This window comes from Oncorhynchus masou, chromosome 29 (assembly GCF_036934945.1).
Source record: "Oncorhynchus masou masou isolate Uvic2021 chromosome 29, UVic_Omas_1.1, whole genome shotgun sequence".
Lineage (NCBI taxonomy): Eukaryota > Metazoa > Chordata > Actinopteri > Salmoniformes > Salmonidae > Oncorhynchus > Oncorhynchus masou.
The window spans coordinates 65,624,748-65,648,708 of NC_088240.1; the positions used below are offsets into that span (position 1 = coordinate 65,624,748).

At 44.1% G+C, this 23,961-nt stretch overlaps 1 protein-coding gene across 1 annotated transcript; it reads left to right on the top strand.

Annotated features, from left to right (window-relative positions):
• Positions 1 to 871: 871 nt before the first annotated feature.
• Positions 872 to 23,485, top strand: LOC135521276 (calbindin-like). Its single transcript, XM_064947200.1, has 11 exons — positions 872 to 1,050; positions 1,537 to 1,613; positions 9,651 to 9,725; positions 13,187 to 13,267; positions 13,408 to 13,464; positions 19,657 to 19,734; positions 19,884 to 19,939; positions 20,053 to 20,092; positions 20,210 to 20,263; positions 21,676 to 21,747; positions 22,510 to 23,485. The coding sequence occupies exons 1-11, from the start codon at positions 972 to 974 to the stop codon at positions 22,639 to 22,641; spliced, it is 801 nt and encodes a 266-aa protein (XP_064803272.1). The 5' UTR covers positions 872 to 971; the 3' UTR covers positions 22,642 to 23,485.
• Positions 23,486 to 23,961: the final 476 nt, after the last annotated feature.

A 23,961-nucleotide genomic window follows, 5' to 3' on the forward strand; every position in this document is an offset into this window, starting at 1 on the left:
GCTGTATGAAGCCATATAAGTCATAGACCTGTGCTGCATTTATACGCTGGGGTACAATGACTCTCCATAGGATTCATTGACCACCGCCATCCTTATTGAAGTTCCATCTTTCTGTTGTCGCTCACTCACACTCACTCACACTCACACTCACTCGCACTCACAAGTAACAACTTATTGAAGGTAATATCTTCACTTTATTCTATTCCATTTCCCCATCTCCCAAAGCCACCTCATGAACTGAATTGTTATTGATTGTATGGACTATGTGTCCCATTTCCCTGTAAACACACATTATGACGCAGCAGTCAACAGTCTTCTCTAATGAGTGGCACCACCCAGTACAACAGCCAATGGTGTAAGAAAAAATCTAAATGAAATGTAAAAGTAAGAAACCAAATCCTAAATCTCCATAGTTAGACAGGGAGTTGAGTCAGCCCAACTATCATGGAGGGTCCAAGCCAGCAATTCGCATTTCAAAGCATCCTTTCTGTCCTTTTTTTTCTTATTTTGAAGATTATGTAATTTTGCTACTCCATAATCTACGTATGGGTTTTATTTCATATAGAGCCCTAGGATGGCCCTTAAATGCCAGAATAAAGAAGAGAGGGGGGGTTGAAATAGTATTTGGTTGAACAACTTCTACACTTTTGTCGGATAGAGCGTTTATCTGGAGGGGGAAATGAAAAGCACGAAGAGCGGGTGCTCATTTACTTGGATCTCACGTCTCCGTGCCCCCTGGCGCGCGTCAACGTGCTGCTGAGCACGCTCTATTCCTGCGGAATAGAGAGGAGGTGACTTGCGCGTTTGGATAGTTTCCCAACCTCGGGGACGGAGGTGCGACAGTTAAAGATTAGCGTGATAGTGCTTCCTTTAAATACCGGGCACCGACTGATCAAAGCGTCCAATTCATTGCAGATCCTCGGCCAGTGCAGCTATTTGGTACGCGCTCCCGTCCCCAAACCTAACCCGAGATGGCAAACGCGTACCTGCAAGGAGTAGAGATCTCTGCATCACAGTTCCTGGATATTTTTCACCATTATGATAACGATGGTAATTTATTCCTTAAGATTGTGGATTATTCGTGGGGATGGCACTGAAGTAAAACGATTTTTGGGAAGTGTTGCGCCAAAGACCCTCATAGACCATTTGCGCTTTTTAGCGGGGTTTCGAAAATATGTAGTAGCCTATATTGAATGAAACAGTTGATTTAGCTGTCAAGACTGATATTTGTGTGACATTTGTTCTCTCAACTTTATCCATTGACAAATTGGATTTACAAATAATTGATTTAGAACCATTAACCACCATTTTATAGCGAAATATCAATATTTACAAAACTATAAATGACTGGAAAATATGATTATAATATTGTGATAGGTTTAGGCACTAAAAATATGATTCAGTCAAAGTATGATTCAGTCATACAGCTGTCATGAAACGGCAAATGATGGATTTGATCCTGTGCGTTATATTCTTAAACTTAATGTAGGCTACTTTACGCATGTCTTTGATTGATTTGGTGCTTACTTCTTGCAGGTAATGGATATATTGAAGGGAAGGAGTTGCAGAGTTTTATAAAAGAACTTCAGCAAGCTCGAAAACAGGCAGGACTTGTAAGTAAACTGAATTATTTTAAACTTTAAAACTTGAATGTATCGGCAGTCGGCCTGACAACGAATTGTCTTCTCAGACTGAACTGTTATCTAGTTTAAATGCATTAGGTATTACATTTACATTACATTTAAGTCATTTGGCAGACGCTCTTATATGACCCTCATTCGAATTACCTTCATCAGATAGGCCATACAGTAGGCTAGACATATAGACATTGTGAAACCAATGGGGGGTTGATTAGGCTACTGGTGGTGCCACAGTTGAAAGCTTTCAAGTTAAAACATTGTGTGTGTGTGAATGTGTGAGAGAGAGCGAGAGAGAGATTGGGGTAAGTGTGGTGGGGAGAAAAAGAACTCAGTGCACCAGACATTACAGGCACCAAGCAGTTTTAACACTGATGCTGGTATTATGTGCACACCCTACAAGTTTTGTGTCTGTTTCAGCCATGACATAATGTTGTCATGTCAACATTCTCATCACTCATATTAGTGCTATTTGCTGTGTAATAATAATTAGTCATCTATAATGTTTTTTTTACTAGAATAATCAAAAGGTTGGATTATAAAATGCAGTACAGGGCATGTCATTGAGAACATTTAATTTACAGAAGAGACTAAATGCATATTTTAGATTTCTTGTTGGTTCAATGAACATAGGGTTTTCTCAAGAGATGGAAATGGTGCATTTCATATAATGCTTCACTGAGCTTCCATTTTAAAGTACTGTCATGATATTGTGAAACTGGTCGTTCTTAATTGACTCTAATTGACTCTTCGCTAAGCACCACCTCCCTTGGTTACTGTTGCAGCCACGGACAACATTTTCCTTGGAAGCACAATTCTCCCTTCCAACCACTGGCGAAATCCCCTCACAATGATCTCAAACTGTGTTTTTGGGGCGGCAGGGTAGCCTAGTGGTTAGCGCGTTGGACTAGTAACCGGGAGGTTGCACGTTCAAACCCCGGAGCTGACAAGGTCTGTCGTTCTACCCCTGAACAGGCAGTTAACCCACTGTTCCTAGGCTGTCATTGAAAATAAGAATTTGTTCTTAACTGACTTGCCTAGTTAAATAAAGGTTAAAAATACACAATGAAATTATACACCAACTACCCCTTGCTAATCAAGAAACTCTCTGGTATGTTGTAGTGGACTGCCATTACAATCGCTTCACTGAAACCTGGTAAACTTATGGCTCAGTCAAGGCGTACAAACCTCTTTTGGAGCTAACTAGTGCTCTCAAATCATTTCCTGATGTCGACTGCAGATTGGAGTTGTATTAATAACATTAGCTAACATACATTTTGAGAAAACAAGTTATATTTAGTGGCAAGCTTGCTAGCATTAGCAACGTTCGGTGGTCAATGAACCTGAAAAATAGCTAACCAGATGAACTAGCAAACAATGTAAATAATGTATAATTTTGGATTCAAAAAATACTCCATGAACAGGTTCTGGAACCCTCGTGCACTATTCCATTATTTAGCCATTTAAAACATGTATTTCTTAAAGAAAACTCACGTTTTCTCACTGCCCTCACAGACTTTTATGTGTTTCAAACATGAGATTCTCCGAGGTAAAGTACTCGAGACAGTTGCTATCCGTTGGAGTGCTGTGATTAGTTGCCCAGAATTCTGGGGCGGGGCTTAGCGAAGGGTCAATTGACATTGATTAATACATTATGACTAGTTATGAGGTGTCAAGTACTTGTCTGATCTACCAATATTTCATGTCTTTCCATGCCTGAACGACTTATGGAACAACCTCATATTCCTGTTGCGTCAGATTGATGGGTTGAGGGATGTATTTCCCACAATTCCATCTTGCTCAACTGTAAGCCCCGATGGGGAAAAGCAGTTTTGGGGTCCTGTGTGTAGCTGGTGTAGAGAGTCAGGCGCAGGACAGCAGAAATGAGTAATCAACGTACTTTACTCAAAATACAAAAATACAAGGCAAATATACAAGCCCACAATAACGGACCGATTTACAAAGAACAATCACTCACAAACAAACATGGGGAACAGAGGGTTAAATAATAAACAGGTAATTGGGTGAGTGAAACCAGATGTATAAGACGAAGTCAAAACAAATGGAAAATGAAAAGTGGATTGGCGGTGGCCAGGAGGCCGATGACGTCGACTGCCGAACGCTGCCCAAACAAGGAGAGGGACCGACTTCGGTGGAAGCCGTGAAAGTACCCCCCGATGCGGGGCTCCAGCGGCACGCCGACACCGACCTCAGGGACGACCCGGAGGACGAGGCGCAGGGTGATCCGGATGGAGACGGTGGAACTCCCGCAGCAACGAAGGGTCCAAAATGTCCTCCACCGGCATCAGTATCTCTACTCCGGACCATACCCCTCCCACTCCATGAGGTACTGAAGGCCCCTCGCCCGACGCCTCAAGTCCAGGATGGCTCGAACAGCATATGCCGGGGCAACCATGATGTCCAGAGGGGGTGGAGGAATCTCCCGCACCTCAGACTCCTGGAGTGGACCAGCCACCACCGGCCTGAGGAGAGACACATGGAACAAGGGAATAATATAGTAATCTGGGGGAATCTGTAACCTGTGGCACACCTCGTTCAGTCTCCTCAGGACCTTGAATGGCCCCACAAACCGCGGGCCCAGCTTCCGGCAGGGCAGGCGGGGGAGCAGGTTTTGGGTCGAGAGCCAGACCCGGTCCCCCGGTGCGAAAACCGGGGCCTCGCTGCGGTGGCAGTCGGCATTCGCCTTTAACCGCCTTTAACGGCCCGTTGTAGGTGCACATGGGCGGCGTCCCAGGTTTCCTCAGAGTGCTTAAACCATTCGTCCACCGCAGGAGCTTCGATCTGGCTCTGATGCCACGGTGCCAGAACCGGCTGATACCCCAGTACGCACTGGAAAAGAGAGAGGTTAGTGGAGGAGTGGCAGAGTGAGTTTTGGGCCATCTCTGCCCAGGGGATGACCTACCCACATCTTGGTTTACTCTCTCCGCCTGCCCGTTACTTTCGGGGTGAAAGCCTGAGGTGAAGCTGACCAAGACCCCCAGACGTTCCATGAACGCTCTCCAGACCCTGGACGTTAACTGGGGACCCTGATCAGAAACTATGTTCTCAGGCACCCCATAGTGCCAGAAGACGTATGTAAACAGGGCCTCCGCTGTCTGTAGGGCTGTAGGGAGACCGGGCAAAGGGAGGAAACGGCAGGACTTAGAAAACCGATCCACAACGACCAGGATCGTGGTGTTGCCCTGTGACGGAGGAAGATCCGCTAGGAAGTCCACCGACAGGTGCAACCACGACCGTTGTGGAACGGGTAGGGGTTGTAACTTCCCTCTGGGCAGGTGCTAGGGAGCCTTGCACTGGGCACACACCTAGCAGAAGGAAACATAAACCCTCACGTCCTTGGCCAAGGTGGACCACCAGTACTTCCCACTAAGGCAACGCAACGCACCGTCCGACCGATGCCAGGGTGACCAAACTAGGGTGACGTGTTGGCCCAATAGATCAACCGGTCGCGGACAGCAGACGGAACATACAGGCGTCCAGCTGGACACTGGGGGGGAGTGGGCTCTGTGCGTAACGCCCGCTCAATGTCTGTGGCCAGCTCCCACACCACCGGTGCCACCAGGCAGGAGGCTAGAAGTATGGGAGTGTGATCCGTGGACCGCGCCTCAGTGTCATACATCCGGGACAGTACGTCTGCCTTAGCGTTCTGGGAATCTGGTCTGTAGGATAGAGGGAAAACAAAACGTGTAAAAACCATGGCCCACCTCGCCTGGCGAGTGTTCAGTCTCCTCGCAGCCCAGATATACTCCAGATTGCGGTGATCAGTCCAGATGAGAAAAGGGTGTTTAACCCCCTCAAGCCAATGTCTCCACGCCTTCAGAGCCTTGACAAAAGCCAACAGCTCCCGGTCCCCCACATCATAGTTTCGCTCCGCCGGGCTGAGCTTCTTTGAAGAAAAAGCACACGGGCGGAGCTTTGGTGGTGTGCCCGAGAGCTGAGAGAGCATGGCTCCTATCCCAGCCTTGGATGCGTCCACCTCCACTATGAATACCAAGAGGGATCCGGATGAGCCAGCACGGGAGCCGAGGTAAACAGAGCCTTCAGGTGACCAAAAGCCTACCTCTGGTAGTATTTGGCAAACCCTAGAAACCGCTGCACGTCCTTTACCGTAGTGGGAGTCGGCCAATTACGCACGGCTCCAATGCGGTCACTCTCCATCTCAAACCCCTGAAGTGGAAATGCGGTACCCTAGGAAGGAGACGGAATGTTGGATGAACAGACATTTCTCAGCCTTGACGTACAGGTCATGCTCCAGCAGTCGACCAAGCATCCTGCGCACCAGGGACACATGCTTGAAAGAGGCTTGCAAAGGCTTGAAAGACTGATGGAGCATTCATCAATCCGTATGGCATGACGAGGTACACATAGTGCCCTGAGGTGGTACTAAATGCCGTCTTCCACTCGTCCTTCTCCCGGATATGCACCAGGTTGTAAGCGCTCCTGCGATCCAATTTTGTAAAGAAGCACGACCCGTGCATTGTCTCGATCACACTGGCTATGAGAGGCAGCGGGTAGCTATACGTCACTGTGATTGGATTGATCCCTTCAATAGTCAATACATGGGCGCAGACCCCCATCCTTCTTCTTCACAAAAAAGAAACTCGAGGAGGCAAGTGAAGTGGAGGGCCGAATGTATCCCTGCCCCAGCCGCCGTCTCCTCCTGTGACAGAGGATACGCGTGACTCCTGGGAAGTGCTGCGTCTACCAGGAGATTTATCGCACAATCCCCCGTCGATGGGGTGGTAATTTAGTTGCCCTCTTCTTACAGAAGGTGAGAGCCAAATCGGCATATTCTGAGGGGATGCACACGGTGGAGACCTGGTCTTGACTTTCCACCATAGTCGCACCGATGGAAACCCACACACACCTCCCCGAAACCAGGTGTGTAAGACTAAGACAAAACAAATGGAAAATGAAAAGTGAATTGGCGGTGGTTTATTTGTGTCTCTACTCAGCGTTTTGGGGTCTGAATTGGATCGAGTCACCCATTGCTCAGTGACAAAAAGCAATGCAGTGCACTCTCCTGCTTTGCATTTTGGAAAGGTTAAACACTTATTTCCCATTCTGTATACAAGCAATTAGCCAAGCCTCTATAGAGCAAGTCAATTGGCACTCAATCCCAGAACTTTAAACAGGAGTAATGGCCCAGCTTTTGCCAGACACTGAAAACACCTTTTGATTTACTCTATGGGGAGAGAGCACGTTGGGGAGTTGATTATGGAAAATCGCCGCATTTACCATCAAATTAAGTGCCCATTTACAACTGCCCAATCAATGCCCAGTGAGAAAACACCATTGAAGTGCAATTTGAAGTAGGATTGGAGTTATTAGCATATCTGACACCACCTTATGCAGAGAGATGCCAAAGATGGTTTCCACATTTAGCATGGGCAACATCACCAGACAGATCAATACAGAGATCAATGATTGGTTTTGACTGCATAGCGCATGCAGTGTGTAGATTGGCTCAGGGTCCTCTTACTTAGAAATTCCATTGAAATCAATCAAACATGCACTTTAACATTTGCAGAGTCACTTGGTGTTGGATAGTGGACATGATTTTGATTATGTCATACAGCATTAAAGATGGCTTCCAAAGATGGCCGTCATGCATCTACTCAGTGGACACATGCATGGACTAGAAGAAGAGCTCACTCATAGTACATCTTCCTTTCATACAACATAATCATTTTAACCTGAAAGACAAGGCCAATGTTAGAATATTGCCTACTTTCTACCAGTACACTTGTTCTCCAGTGAGAATGCAAGGTGATCTTCTTCGCTAGAGTTAACCTCTTGTGCCAGTTTCTCTGAAAGGAAAATTATGAAATGATAATGGTCATATATTTGGAACATATTTGGTCAGTGCTGGTGTGACACTGGGATTTACAGATATTTATTTATAGCATCTCAGGATATGGCTCACATTGTTCTTGAAGCAATGCATTGCTTTTATTCGTTGTGTTTTGGAGGTGAAATGCAAATGTAAAAATCTGAGTCCTACTGTGTTTATATTCCTATTATAGAAAGGCTCTATAAAACAGACATTAGTCATTACTAAGGTACCTTGATGTTCTCTTAAAAACATATAGTGCTAACGCATCGATCACACCAACAGCGTCATTGCATTTTGGTACAGCAGAAGTACATTCATTTCCAATGGAACGCTGCGTGTGCCTTGCAGCATTGCGTTGTAGAGTCAGTTGCAGGGCGTTCTGCGTGGTGCATACGTTGGATTTATAGAACGTATGCATCAAACTGTATGCGTAGACGACTTGACAGAAATGGTAGCATGTTGAACTTTTGTTGAACACATCCAGATGGTGCTGCGTACCATTTTGCGCATTGATGGTATAGGTGTGATCGAGGTGTAAGATACACTAATATTGATCTTTTATCCTTGGATATCAAATTTAATCTAGTTTTCTTTTCTTCTATCTTTCAACTCAGTTACTTTTACCATCGATACAATGGGAGTGAGTGATCATGGTAAAGGCCATGTCCATCTTTTACAGAAATGTTCAATTTGCAGCTTAAAGCTGCACAAGTATGCAACACAAGAACGCAATTAACTACACATGCAAAAAAGCCCACTTCAACAGGCCAGGTAGCAGATAAGTGCTACCCTTTAAGTGTTACACATCATACAGTATCTACAGTATCACATTGTCACATGTAACACTTCCCAGTCCCAACATAGACAACCTCAAATGGCTGCCTTTAAAGGCTCAGTGTGTAGTCAAAAACGTGATTTACCTATGTTTTACATATATTTTCACACTATGGGGTTGTAATAATACTGTGAAAATTGCTAAGAAGCTGTTTTTGTTTATTTTTTTGACAATTTTAATGGAAAACAATCACAGTAAGCTACTTGTTACCCATAAATGATTTGATATTGAGATAAAAATGACTGCATTGGACCTTGGCACTTATTGTAGCATTCTCTCGAGGCACTTCATATGTTTCTATGAAAGTACCTGACACTATCAGTGCCTCGTCAACTCGAATCAATTACACTGAACGTGTCAGTGGAGATCTCTATCCCTCCCCACCAGGCATTACATTAGTAGCTGGCTGGCTGTGCAGCCAGGTCAACTGTGATACAAGTCAGTATTCGACGTCCATCAATGTCTGAGGACGTGGGAAGATGTCGTGGAACCGGCCTCTAGGGGAAACAGTGAGAGCTGTTACCTTCAAGTAGGTTTCGGTTTTGCTAGGGCGTTGTGGACGGGAATGGCAGATGGGCGTAAGCATCTGATTTGAAAGGTTGCAAGTTTTAATCTAGCAATAGAATGTCGTTTTTATATTTGTTTTAAACCTATCCCAAACCTTAACCCGTATGTACCTGAACCATTCAGAGTTGATGCCTAACCTTAAGAATTTTGAATAAATGTCTAAACTTAACCCTAACCACAACAATTCAGAGTTAATGCCTAAACTTAACCTTAAACACTTTGAAACTTTACATTTGGAACAACTTCTAAACTTGCCATTTGAGAAACATGGATCAATGTCTAATTCTGACATGAGACTTTGAGAGCTGGTTGGGCCCCTTCGTACATGCATAATCAATGCATCGCTTGGCCATCTGTATGTGTGCAGCGACATGGACTGACCAGTGTCAAAACTCTATTAGAATTGTGCTCTGATGGGTGAAGATTACAACACTCGCTCCTAATCTGTTTGGCATGTTAAATGGTGTTTGTGAGGACACAAGGTATACAAGGTCTTTCACGGCACCAGGTGCCTACTAAATAGCCTTTCTAGATAATTGAGCAGATTACTGAGCCATCATGCTATCAGTGCTTGTATTTCAAACAACTAAAATCTTCCCTGCATAAAACATAATTACTTGTTATAAGGATGTGTGAATCCCTATTTAGTTTCGATGTTAACTAATTATATGTTTATATGTTGAGATTTGTATGTAATTATTCAAGGTAAAAGCTACTGCAATGAATTTACAATGTAATTTTCTCTCTCTCATAGGAGCTTACAGACCAAATGAAGGCTTTTGTACAGGAATATGAGAAAAATACAGATGCCAAAATTGGAATTGTTGAGGTAAGTGTCTACATAAACTCATGATTTAGTAGGTTAATGCCCACCTAGAATTTGGGAATTTCAGGGACACCGGATCTTGAAACACTGCCAAGTTTAGATGGGGCTTCTCCCTCTATGAAAGGTGTTCAAATATAATTTTTAAAGACAGTCAATTTAGCCGTGCAGGGTCAAGGGGATTCATATCTCTGCTATAGATGGATACTCTGAAGCTTTAGCTGACAGACAGGATCATTCAGCTGTACACAAATGCACCCACGCACCATCGCACACAAACACACACAATGATTACACAAAAATAGAGGTAATACACATAATTTGAAAGTGGAAATAACATCTATTGTGTTTGGAATACGAGAATGCCGTTTAAATTAGATTCTTCAGCAGCATGATGGAAGATCAGGAGTCCTGTTTGATTCTTTCTTGTTGGCGTGGGGTGTTTCAATGCCCCCGGAATGGTTATGTTGCAGCTGTCTGATGGCTAGTCTAGCGGGAATAGTCTGAAAGTTTAGGCTGGGTCTCAAACCGGATTTACAATGTATTTCTCAGCAGCCAGCTGTGTGTTTTTGGGAAGTGGGTGCTGGTCAGATCGATAAGGGCTATAGCCGCAAAGTTGGGGATTAACCAGCTATAGTATTGGGGAACGGCTATTGACCTGTGCCTTGGGGAACGGGCCAGTCACAAACCGCCTGGACTTTCCTCTCCTTGGGTTTGACGTTCCCATGTCCGATCAAATAACCCAGGTATTTCACCTCCTCGAACCCCAGCTTGCATTTCTTGGGATTCGCTGCCAATCCGGCCTGCATGAGCACATCCAGCACCGCCTAGAGGCGCGTCAGGTGTTCTTCCCAACCTTGGCTGTGGATGATGATGTCATTTAAATAGGTCACTGCGTACTGTTGGTGGGGTCTGAGGACTCGGTCCATCAGGTGCTGGAACATGGGCGGGGCTCCATGGAGACCAAACGGGAGGACCCGGTATTGGTATAAGCTGTCCGGTGTTGAGAATGCTGTCTTTTCCCAGGAGGAGGCTGCCAAGGGTATCTGCCAATATCCCTTGGTCAGGTCCAGGATGCTGATGTACTGGACCTTTCCCAACCGGTCGATGAGCTCGTCCACCCTTGGAAAACACGGCAGCGTTCCAATCGATGAGCTCTCGGAGTGCTTGCTTCTGGGTCGGTCCGAAGTCTGCATTTCTCGAGACCACCACTGGTCCCGTCGACGTCCTGGGTTTTGACCACAACACAGCCAAGGCTGTCATCACGTGTCACCTCTTAAATAGGTTCACGTGGTAAATCTGTTGGTGTTTCCGTCTCCCTGGCTGCCGTACGCGGTAATTTATGGGTCCCAGCTTCTCTGTCACCTCGTATGGTCCGTGCCATGTTGCCAGGAACTTACTTTCTGCATTAGGGATTAAAACTAGCACCTTCTCACCCACATGGAACTCTCTGGGCTGGGTACCCCAATTGCAGACCTTGGCTTGGGCGCACTGGGCCTTTGCCATATGCTCCCTTACCACTGGCCCTATGCCTGTCTTCCGCTCCCTCATCGTCTCTACGTGATCCACCACGCTGCGTAAGGGGGTCGGCTAGGCTTCCCACACCTCCATGGCGAGATCCAGTAGGCCGCTTGGTCTCCTCCGTAGAGGAGGGCAGGAACGGGGCCAGCAGACTCGCCCCCTTCGCCTTGGGACAACCTTCTCCGTAGAGGAGGAGACCCAGTGGAGGCCTGGGGCACTTTCAGGTTCAGATCCTTCCACTGGAAATTGAAGAGGGGCAGCATGGGCTCCTCTTCCGGTTGTTCAGCAGGTGAGGTTGGTTCCGGTGCCCCCTCAGACCCCCAACTCCGGGTCCGTAGACACAGGTTTGGCAACCGCGTGCTTCCGGGCCGTGCAGGTGACGGTCTGTCCCCACTCTTGTCGGTCGCCAGCTCATACTCTTGTTCCCAGCTTGTGCCTCCACAGCGCCGTGAACAGCGAACAATCTCGTCCCACGAGGAGGGATACTGGCAACTCAGGTATGACACCCTCCACTATCTGGCAGCTCCCTTGTGGTATCACGATGGTGGCCTGCCTGGTCGAATAACACTTGGTGTCACCGTGGACACAGGATACGGACACAGCGTTACCACACTCCAGGAATCCAACAGAGCGTGTGTGTCGTGACCGTTGACTTTCACTGGCACCATGGGTACTGGTGGTTCACTGTGGGCCCAACATGAGGTGACATAGTTTACTGCATGGCCCGACTAATCTCCAGGGCCCGCTGATGGCATTGACTCTTCTTGACCAGGGCAATTCGATGCGAGGTGTTCCCGGGCGCCACACTCAAAACACCTCCTTTGGTCTTCATCCACCTGGGTTTCTTAGCAACGGGTCGACTCTCCTCCAGCTGTCTCTCTGACTGTCATATTGGGAGTACAGTGGTGGGGTCATCCTTCTGTCCCCTCCGACACATTTGGCCTGCATCCCCTTCAGCAGGGCCTCGGAATTCTGATGCGTCTCCACAGCTCACAAGAGGTCCTCCAAGGTCTGGGTGCGTAGGGCTTGCCGACCTCTTCATGTGAGGTAGCGCCATTAAGAAGCAGTCCATGACCACATTGTTGATAACAAGGATGGCTATGTCGGTTAGGAGCCATGCCCTGGTGAAGGTCGCTCATCTGGGCTCGTGGGGGAAGCTTCGGCCACAAACCTCCACCCGTGGACCAGTTGGGCCCGACGGGACAGGCTGTATCCGTAGTGGCTGAGTACATTCCTCTTGAGACAGTCATAGTTAGCCGCCTGTTCTGTGTTTAGTTCATAATATGCCTTTTGGGCGTCTCCGGGCAGGAACGGAGCCAGCAGACTCGCCCCCTTCGCCTTGGGACAACCTTCCCGGAGTATTGTCCGTTCAAACGTGCAGAGGTAGGTCTCGATGTCGTCATCCTCCGTTGATAGTGGGTAAACGTCAACCCTGGTCTGACCACGTTCTTAGACTTGCCCTGTCCGGTAGCAACCCTCCCATGTGCTGCCCACCTGGCAGCTTTATGGGCCCAGTATGGCTGGTGAGCAATTAGCCCCTCTGTCTGTCACCTCAACGAGACTCCCCCTCGTGGCATGTCTGCGGTACGCCACAATGATGGCGTTGAATCAACATGAAAAACTGGTTGGATTTGCAAAAAGTAATCAACATTAGGGAATTTAGTCTTTTTTTCACCCAACTTTATCCTAAATCCAATGACATAGTGACATTTTTTGTTGATTTCACGTTAAATTCCTGTTAGTTGACAACTCAACCAAATGTAAATTGAAACAAGACGTTTAAATGACATCTGTGCCTAGTGGGTGGTGGCTAAACTGTCATTGGGTGCCATTGTTTGCCACTGATCAACTGTTAAAAATAAATGGGATGTTCAACAAATGTTACCATATTTCAGGACAATACAGCATGATCTCTTATATATTTTCCTATTTTCTCTGTGTCACAGCTAGTACAAATATTGCCCACAGAAGAGAACTTCTTGTTATTTTTCCGGCAACAGTTGAAGTCTTGTGCGGAATTTATGCAGGTATTTTTCTATAAACCAAGATTATCTATTTAAATGTTTTCAAGTGACTCATGACATAAACATAGTTTTTAACTGATTTAACTATTCTCTCCTCATTGATGATACAAACCCCTCTTTCACTCATTCCTGTCTCATTCCAGGCTTGGCGATGTTATGATGCAGACCATAGTGGCTACATTGAAGCAGATGAGCTGAAGGTGAGCAATGCCTGCTGGTGTGTGTAGTGCCACCTAATTTGTGTCTTGATGAACTGTCTCACTGTCCTCTCTATTTCATTATGGGGATATAGGCTCACAGGGAGCCTCTGAGGTCAATGTTCATCTGGACTGTAACTTGAAATCACTTTGTATTGTAAATCATTTTGGTAATTGAGCGTTTTGTAGGAATCCCGGGGGGAGTTTTGTTTTTCTTAACCCGTATACCAAAGTTTCACTCATGTACAGTACCAGTCAAAGGTTTATACACACCTATTCATTCAAGGGTTTTTCTTTAGTTGTACTATTGTCTACATTGTAGAATAATAGTGAAGACATCAAAACTATGAAATAACACAGATGGAATCATGTAGTAACCAAAAAAGTGTTACAAAAAAATCTAAATATATTTTAGATTCTTCAAAGTAGCCACTCTTTGCCTTGATGACAGCTTTGCACACTATTGGCATTCCCTAAACCAGCTTTATGAAAGTAGTCACCTGGAATGCTTTTCCAACCGTCTTGAAGGAGTTCCCACATATGCTGAGCACTTGTTGGCTGCTTTTCCTTCACTCTGCAGTCCAACTCATCCCAAACCATCTCAATTGAGTTGAGGTCAGGTGATTGTGGAGGCCAGGTCATCTGATGCAGCACTCTATACCTTTCCTTATTGGTCAAATAGCCCTTACACAGCCTGGTTGTGTGTTTTAGTTCATTGTCCTTTTGAAAACCAAATGATAGTCCCACTAACCGCAAAGCAGATGGGATGGCGTATCGCTGCAGAATGCTGTGGTAGCCATGCTGGTTTTGTGTGCCTTGAATTCTAAATAAATCACTGACCGTGTCACCAGCAAAGCACCCCCTCACCATCAAACCCACCTCCTCCTCCATGCTTCACGGTGGAAACCACACATGCGGAGGTCATCCATTCACCTACTCCGCATCTCACAAAGACATGGCGGTTGATACCAAAAATCTTACATTTGGACTCATCAGACCAAAGTACAGATTTCCACCGGTCTAATGTCCATTGCTCGTATTTATTGGCCCTAGCAAGTCTTTTTTTATTGGTGTCCTTTAGTAGTGGTTTCTTTGCAGCAATTCGATCACACAGTCTCCTCTGAACAGTTGATGTTGAGGTGTCTGTTACTTGAACTCTGTGAAGCATTTATTTGGGCTGCAATCTGAGGTGCAGTTAATTGCCGATTTCCGAGGCTGGTAACTCTAATGAACTTATCCTCTGCAGCAGAGGTTAGCTGGGTCTCCCTTTCCTGTGGTTTTCCTCATGAGAGACAGTTTCATCATAGTGCTTAATGGTTTTTACGACTGTTCTTGAAATTTTCCAGATTGATTGACATTCATATCTTAAAGTAATGATGGACTGTCGTGTCTCTTCGCTTATTTGAGCTGTTCTTGCCATAATATGGACTTGGTCTTCTGTATACCACCCCTACCTTGTCAGAATACAACAGATTAGCTCAAACGCATTAAGAAGGAAAGAAATTCCACAAATTAACTTTTAACAAGGCACACCTATTAATTGAAGTGCATTCCAGGTGACTACCTCATGAAGCTTGTTGAGAGAATGCCAAGAGTGTGCAACACCGCCATCAAGGCAAAGGGTGGCTATATATATTTTGATTTGTTTAACACTTTTTTGGTTACTACACGATTCCATGTGTTATTTCATAGTTTTGATGTTGTCACTATTATTCTACAATATAGAACATAGTAAAAAATAAAGAAAAACCCTGGAATGAGTAGGTGTGTCCAAACTTTTGACTAGTACTGTACGTTGGCTTTGACCTTCCCTAGACTAGTGTCAAGAAAGTCGTGGAATAATTAAGTTGGATTGATGTGTGATAAGAAGGGGGGGGGGGATCAGAATTCCACACGTATGCTTGAGGTTCTAGGGGTCCGAGGTTAATGTGGGTTCAGAGATCAGACAACCTAGAGTATATTTCACACTGAGTCGTGCTCAAACTCTTTATTAACTGAATCATGTCACATTAGTATGCATGCCAATATACACCCACATGTATTATAATGTATTTTCATTACCTTGAACCATTAGGTACACATAGGCACCAAGACCCACACATCCACCCCCCTCCACACAGGTGCACACCACAAACCTCCTTCAAACCTCAATAACCTAAATGAATAGTTAAAAGACATTACAGGGTTAGCTTTGTTTTGATAATGATAACACTGTCAACAGTCAAGCACTTTACTGCAAGACCTAAGAGGTAGTTTAGAAGGTGTATCATAGTTAGCAGTTTTTTTTTTTACATATGCATGAAACTGAAAGATTTAGAAAACACAAACCATTTCAGAATTTAGTTGTACTTTGTGTCATACAGTCAGGTCCAAAAGTATTGGCATCCTTGATAAAGATGAGAAGAAATTCTGTATAAAATAAATACAAATATTGAGCTATACACTCTATCTAGAACCTAAAAGGGTTATTTGGCTCTCCATAGGATAACCCTTTGAATAACCCTTTTTGGTTCCAAGTAGAACCCTTTTGGTTCTATATGGAACCCAAAATAGCTTTACCTGGAACTAAAACAAATTGCAAACTCCAGGTGTTAACATTTATCTGATGACATGAAAATAGAGCTCTTTGGCCACTCACGCCAGTGGTGGGTTTGGCGTCGCACAAAATATGAATATGCACAAAAAATCCCCATACCTACTGTAAAATATGCAGGTGGATCTTTGATGTTATTAGGCTATTTAGCTTCCACTGGTCCTGGGGCCCTTTTTAAGGTCAATGTCATCATGAACTTTACCCAGTACCAAGACATTTTAGCCAAAAACATGCTTGCCTCTGCCAGGAGGCTGAAACTTGGCCACAAGTGGATCTTCCAGCAAGACAATAACCCCAAGCACACATCAAAATCAACAAAGATATGGTTAGTTGACCACAAAAATCTACATTTTGCAAATGGCCATCTCAGTCTCCGGACTTGAACCCCATTCAAAACCTTTGGTTTGAATTGAAGAGGTCCATACGGACAGATGAAGGATACCATGGATCTGTATGAAGAAAGGGTCTAAGATGCTTTCCAATGTGTTCTTCAATCCATAAAACATCTTTGAAAAAGGCTCAGTACCATTATCCTCGCAAGGTGAGGTATTGAAAACAGGGGTGCCAATCATTTTGACCCCTATCTTCTTGTGAAAAAAAGTATTACTCGTTAAACAAAATCTCTCTCTGAGCAACTATGATAGTATAAAATAATTACATTTTTCAGTTTATGTTGAGCGTACAATATACAATGCCTTGCAAATGTATTCATCCCCCTGGGTGTTTTTCCTATTTTGTTGCAATACAATCTGTAATTTAAATAGATTTTTATTTGGATTTCATGTAATGGACATACACAAAATAGTCCAATTTGGTGAAGTAAAATGAAAAAAAGAAAAGTGGTGCGTGCATATGTATTCACCCCCTTTGCTATGAAGCCCCTAAATAAGATCTGGTGCAACCAATTACCTTCAGAAGTCACATAATTAGTTAAATAAAGTCTGCCTGTGTGCAATCTAAGTGTCACATGATCTGTCATATGATCTCAGTACACCTGTTCTGAAAGGCCCCAGAGTCTGCAACACCACCAAGCGGCACCATGACGACCAAGGAGCTCTCCAAACAGGTCAGGGATAAAGTTGCAGAGAAGTACAGATCAGGGTTGGGTTATAAAAAAATATCTGTAACTTTGAACATCGGACGGAGCACCATTAAATCCATTATTAAAAAATGGAAAGAATATGGCACCACAACAAACTTGCCAAGAGAGGGCCGCCCACCAAAACTCACGGACCAGGCAAGGAGGGCATTAATCAGAGAGGCAACAAAGAGACCAAAGATAAACCTGAAGGAGCTGCAAAGCTCCACAGTGGAGACTGGAGTATCTGTCCATAGGACCACTTTAAGCCGTACACTCCACAGAGCTGAGCTTCACAGAAGAGTGGCCAGAAAAAAAACATTGCTTAAAGAAAAAAATAAGCAAACACGTTTGGTGTTCACCAAATGGAGACTCCCCAAAAATATGGAAGAAGGTAGATGATCTGGTCAGATGAGTCAAAAATGTAGCTTCTTCGCCATCAAGGAAAACGCTATGTCTGGTGCAAACCCAACACCTCTCATCACCAGCAGCATCATCCTGTGGGGATGTTTTTCATCGACAGGGACTAGGAAACTGGTCAGAATTTAAGGAATGATGGATGGTGCTAAATACAGGGAAATCCTTGAGGGAAACCTGTTTCAGTCTTCCAGAAATTTGAGACTGAGACTGAGACTGGGAGGTTGACCTTCCAGCACAACAATGACCCTACGCATACTGCTAAAGCAACACTCAAGTGGTTTAAGGGGAAACATTTAAATGTCTTCGAATGGCCTAGTCAAAGCCCAGACCTCAATGCAATTGAGAATCTGTGGTATGACTTAAAGATTGCTGTACACCAGTGGAACCCATTCAACTTGAAGGAGCTGGAGCAGTTTTGCCTTGAAGAATGGGCAAAAATCCCAGTGGCTAGATGTGCCAAGCTTATAGAGACATACCCCAAAAGACTTGCAGCTGACATTGCTGAAAAGGTGGCTCTAAAAAGTATTGACTTTGGGGGTGAATAGTTATGCACGCTCAAGTTCTGTTTTCTCTTATTCCTTGTTTGTTTCACAAAAATATGTTGCATCTTCGAAGTGGTAGGCATGTTGTTTAAATCGGATGATACAAACCCCTAAAAAAATATATATATTTTAATTTCAGGTTGTAAGTCAACAAAATAGGAAGAATGCCAAAGGGGGGTTACAGTCTGAATTCAAAATTGATTACATAGATTTTGTTTTCCTCACCCATCTACACACAACACCCTATAATGACAAAGTGATAATGTTTAGACATTTTTGCAAATTTATTGAAAATGAAATACAGAAATATCTAATTTACATAAGTATTCACACCCCAAGTCAATACTTTGTAAAGCACCTTTGGCGGTGATGACGGGTTTGAGTCGTCTTGGGTATGTCTGTATCAGCTTTGAGTCGTCTTGGGTATGTCTGTATCAGCTTTGCACATCTGGATTTGGAGATTTTCTCCCATTCTTCCTTGCAGATTTTCTCAAGGTCTGTTAAATTAGATAGGGAGCGGCGGCTAACAGCAATCTTCAAGTCTTTCCACAGATTTTCAATGAGATTCAATTATCTCAGTCTATCATGTGGCTTTTAGCAAACTCCCAAGCGTGTGGTCATGTGTATTTTTCTCAGGAATGGCTTCAGTCTGGCCACTCTACCATAAAGTCCAGATTGGTGAAGTGCTGCAGAGACGGTTGTCCTTCTGGCAGGTTCTCCCACCTCAGCCAAAGAACTCTGTAATTCTGTCATGGCCATTGATTTCTTGGTCATCTCCCTGACTAAGGTACCTCTTGTCCGTTTGGTCAGACTCTAGGCAGAGTCTGAGTAGGTCCATATTTTTTCAGTTTCCCAATGATGGAGACCACTGTGCTCTTGGAAACTTTCAACACTTTAGAAATGTTTTTTTTTTTACCCTTCCCCAGGTATATGCCTCATCACAATTATAGCTCAGAGATCTACAGACAGTTCCTTGGACTTTATGGTATAGTTTTTGCTCTGATGTGCACTGTCAACTGTGGGACCTTTATATAGACAGGTGTGGTTCTTTCTAAATCATGTCCAAACCATTGAATTGGCCACAGGTGTACTCCAATCAAGTTGGAGCGACATCTCAAGGACGATCAAAGGAAATTGGATGCACCTGAGCTCAATTTAGAGTGTCATAGCAAAGGGTTGTTAATACTTATGTCAATTAGTTATTTGTGTATTTCATTTTCAATAAATTTGCTAAACTTTCTAAAAACATGTTTTCACTTTGTCGTTTAGGGGGTATTGTGTTTAGAAGGGTGAGAACATTTTTCTCCATTGAATCCATTTTGAATTCAGGCTGTAACACAACACAACGTGGAATAAGTCAAGGGGTATGAATACTTTCTGAAGACACCGTAGCTCAGTATTTGTATTATTTATTTTATACAGTCTTTGTTTGCTCATCTTTATCAAGGGTGCCAATATTTCTGGACCTGACTGTACCTCCCAGACAGCATTGCATTTCAAATGTGTCTGCTATAGCTGGCTTTGTTGTCAAACTGATCTTTCTGCCTTTGCTTCATTTCCAGAACTTTTTGAAAGATCTGCTTCAGAAGGCTAAGAAACCATATGATGAAAAGAAGTTAGACGAGTATACACATACCACAGTAAGAATATAGTTTATACTTGTGCAGCTAGCCTCAGCAACATTGAGAACACTGTAGCTAAATGGCTACAACAAATAGCTCCGTACAGTATAGTCCTTCATTTTCTGTTTTGTAGAGATTTAATTTGTTTGTTTATTTTTATCTTCCAGCTCAAAATATTCGACTCAAACCACGATGGGAAGTTGTGTTTGGCAGAAATGGCGAGGTCTGCTTATGAAGTTTTCTCCAGTGTGATATGAATGATATATCTGTCTCCACATCGTGCTGTATATTACCTGAACACAATTCTTCCAATGTGTGTGTTTTTTTTTTTAACAGGCTGCTCCCGGACGAGGAGAACTTTCTACTCAAGTTTCAGGTTGGTGGTTATTCCCAGAGTAAATCCAAGTAGGAATCGGAAAATCAGATTGACCTTGACTCCATTGTCTCTTCTCCCTCTATTTTCCTCCCCCTCTCGCTCGTCTTTCTGTCACAGAATGTGAAGATGGTGAGGAGAGAGTTCAACAAGATCTTTGAGTTATACGATCAGGTACGTTCCAATAATACATTGTCATTATGCACCCTCTCAAAAAAATAAGAATCACTTGCTGTTATGGCTTTTTGAATGATTCAATGCATCTCAAGACACAGTATGAACAAGGACAGAAAGTGCTTCAGACAGTGCTAGTCTAGGCAATTGCTGCTCTCTGGGGATGCACTCCCTCAATCTTTCTCTCTTATCCTCTTTATCTATTTCTCCTTCTCTTTCTTGCTCTCGTTCTTTCCCTGTCTATCTACCCATTTATCTTCCTATTGCCCTTATTTGTATGCACAATGGATACAGTACATGTCCCCCTGTCCCCATCACTCTTCCTCTCTTGCACTCCCTCTTTCCTCTCTCTCTCCCCCTATAATGTATGACTGTCCCTGGAGTAGGTCGGCAGGTCGGCCCATTCATATTCTCGCAGGTTCATGTTGCAGTAGGCAGGCAGGAAGGCGGGCAGATTCATATTGACTCGCAGGTTCATGTTGCGTAGGCAGGCAGGAAGGCGGGCAGACAGGCAGGGAGGCTGACTGGCAAACAGACAGGGAGGCGGGCAGACAGGCAGGGAGGCTGACTGGCAAACAGACAGGGAGGCGGGCAGACAGGCAGGGAGGCTGACTGGCAAACAGATAGGGAGGCGGGCAGACAGGCAGGGAGGCTGACTGGCAAACAGACAGGGAGGCGGGCAGACAGGCAGGGAGGCTGACTGGCAAACAGATAGGGAGGCGGGCAGACAAACAGACAAGGTGGGCAGGGAGGAGTTCTGGGCCTTGCTGTTATGTGACATCCAGACAGGTAATTGGGGCAGCAAATGACAACACATTATTTAGTTTGCCTGTAGAGCATTACAGGACAATTAATCTGAGTGGCTGGCTGATCATGCTTTTACATTTGTTTTAGTCTTCGACCATACAGTAGAACCTGGTTTAAAGATTGAGAATTTTAGAAGTGCCATGTTGGCACTAACTGTTCCACATGGTTACTGATGATGGCGCTCTTGTTGCCAACACAGAGGATTGATTGCTTGACTCTGTGGTACAGTATTTCTATTGCTCTGAATGGAGTTGGACACACAGAGAAGTCCCCTAAAGTGGATAGGGATATCCTTGTAAAGGTATCAGCGATGTGGTTATAATATTGTTTCAGTGCACACAAGCCAGTAAGTACACAGAGGACCAAAAACAAACAGTTCAAATTCATGAATAGAAAATATGAGAAAATATCAGAAGGGCCCATGAACAGGCTGTTCAAATATACACATCTGTTCATTAAGCCTATTGTTTTGTTTGTTTACTGAGATTAGGCTTGTGAGATGCAACGTGGCATCATGTTGTCACTGCATACCAAACCAAACCCAAAGGCGGGCTAAATGGTGTTTCTTGTGTCTCTCTCTGTCCTTTTCTCTCTCTCTCTCTCAGGATGAGAATGGCTATATGGATGAGAATGAGCTGGATGCCCTCCTCAAAGATTTGTGTGAGAAGAACAAGAAGGTGTGTTTCCATTCTGTTTAATTGATGGAGAAGAGCGGAGACTAAGGGCAAGATTCAATCAGTTCCGCCTTAACCCGCGATAATCGAGAAGAACTGCCTAGCAGCCTCATTGTTTTTATGTAGGCGATGTCTGAGGTGTAACTGCGCTGGAGCTGTCAAATCAGCAAGCGGCTCCCGGCGTTATACTCATCGAGGACATTGCCATTGGATGCGCCAAGTCGAATTAGTAATAAACCCACTCCGCTGAAACACCAGCTATGCGGGTGTCAGCTTTCGCTTGTTAACGCTGGATCTGATTGAATCTAGGTCTGAACAGTCCAAAGAAATATTTTAGTTTTTCATCTTGAGACTTCAAATATCACAGAGGGCCTCGTTTGTTGCCTGTGGTGATATGATTGGCCTGAGGACAATCACAATACCTCTTCAAACAAACTCATAAGAGCATGCTTAGAACTGGACAGATATCCAATCTCTGTCTCTCTCTGACTCTTTCTCTCTCTTTCACACTCTCTCTGACAGCTGACTTAAAAAAAAAATCTGGATGTCAATATATCAAAGCCATATGTGACCTGCATGTAGAGCCTACTCTTTTTTTTGTGCAAATATTTTGTCATCTTTATGAGCTAAGCTTTGGGCCAACGACCATCTCAAAGCTGCGGGGGGATTTTTAAATGGAAAAAGTAGGGTCAATGTCAAATCTGTAAAAGTAAAGAGAAGAAAATGACAAGTTGGATGTCTGCATCTGTTTCTTGTCTCCGATAGGTGCTGGAAGTCAACAAAATCCCCACATATAAGACCGCCATTATGGCGCTATCAGACGGGGGCAAGCTGTACAGGACAGAGCTTGCTCTTGTGCTCTGTGCTGAGGACATTTCAGCTCCTGCCCCCTTATAAACCACTCTTTCCACCTAAACACACCCCCTCCATCCCCTTCTAACCTGCCTCCCTTCCCCTCACTCATGAATTGTGTAAAGATACTGTCGCTTGAAACTCCAAGGATGTAGGATGTATTTTTGTTTCAGTTTTTGCTTTTCTTTCAATAAATCAGTCAATTTGCCAGTGACTGTGTGTGTAGCTAGGGCACATTATCAGAGACATAGGGTGTCACATACTTTTCAAATCTTTTGTTTCTATAATCTTTGTAAATGTACAGATTTTTGTAACAATGAGATTGATACCACCATTGAAAGTCCCTGTACTTCGTCCTCTCTATATTACATACTCCAGGACTGTAGCCTCTCATTGGCTGAAAGAGAGGGTGTGTCCCCTACTGACCAATGACAACAATGTTTACCGTATTGTTAATATCTCTACACCAAGTAGTCAAACTACTAGTAACAATAACTTATACTATTAGAATTATATCCCTCCATTAGCCTAAGCAATATGTTACTAAAATGTTTCTGTAATGTTGTGCATGGAAACTAAATATAATAAATAGCGGAAGAACAGTTCTGTGATGTGAGACAATTTTAAGCTATATATCGTTTTGCAGTGCATGTTAGTTACTGAAGGCTAGCCTTGTGTGGAGGTATTACTGAATGGACAAGCACATATCTCAAAGTTGTGTAGCCTAACCCCCGTGACCCCTGACCTGCCCTGTGTATAACGATGGTGCCAGTCTCTGATGTGCTACATGGACCTTTTTTTGCACTGTTAACAATGCCATGCCCCACCATGCTGGGCACCAGAAACACTGTGTAAGATGTAATAAACTCAATTCAACAACTACCTTACACCCCAACTGTGTGCATCGCTGTGTTGCTACTTGACTGACAAATGGGGAATTGACAATGTCAAGAATGATATGGATGACACCAAATAATAATTAATTTAATTTCAAAATAACAAATAAACGTAATATATACACTGAGTGTACAAAATGTTAACACCTGCTCCTTCCATGACAGACTGTCCAGGTGAAAGCTATGATCCCTTATTGATGTCACTTGTTAAATCCACTTCAATCGGTGTAGATGAAGGGAGGAGACGGGTTAAATAAGGATTTTTAATCCTTGAGACATGGATTGTGTATGTGTGCCATTCAGAGGGAGAATGGGCAAGACAAAAGATTTAAGTGCCTTTGAACAGAGTATGTTAGTAGGTGCCAGGCATGCCAGTTTGTGTCAATAACTGCAACGCTGCTGGATTTTTCTCACTCAAGTTTAATGAGTGTATCAAGAATGGTTCTCCACCCAAAGGACATCCAGCCAA

Bases quoted from the DNA above. Each gene is read 5' to 3' on its own strand.
- LOC135521276 (XM_064947200.1), top strand. From the start codon at position 972: ATGGCAAACGCGTACCTGCAAGGAGTAGAGATCTCTGCATCACAGTTC. The intron at 1,051-1,536 runs GTAATTTATTCC...TACTTCTTGCAG, and splicing joins TCACCATTATGATAACGATG to GTAATGGATATATTGAAGGG. The intron at 1,614-9,650 runs GTAAGTAAACTG...TCTCTCTCATAG, and splicing joins CTCGAAAACAGGCAGGACTT to GAGCTTACAGACCAAATGAA.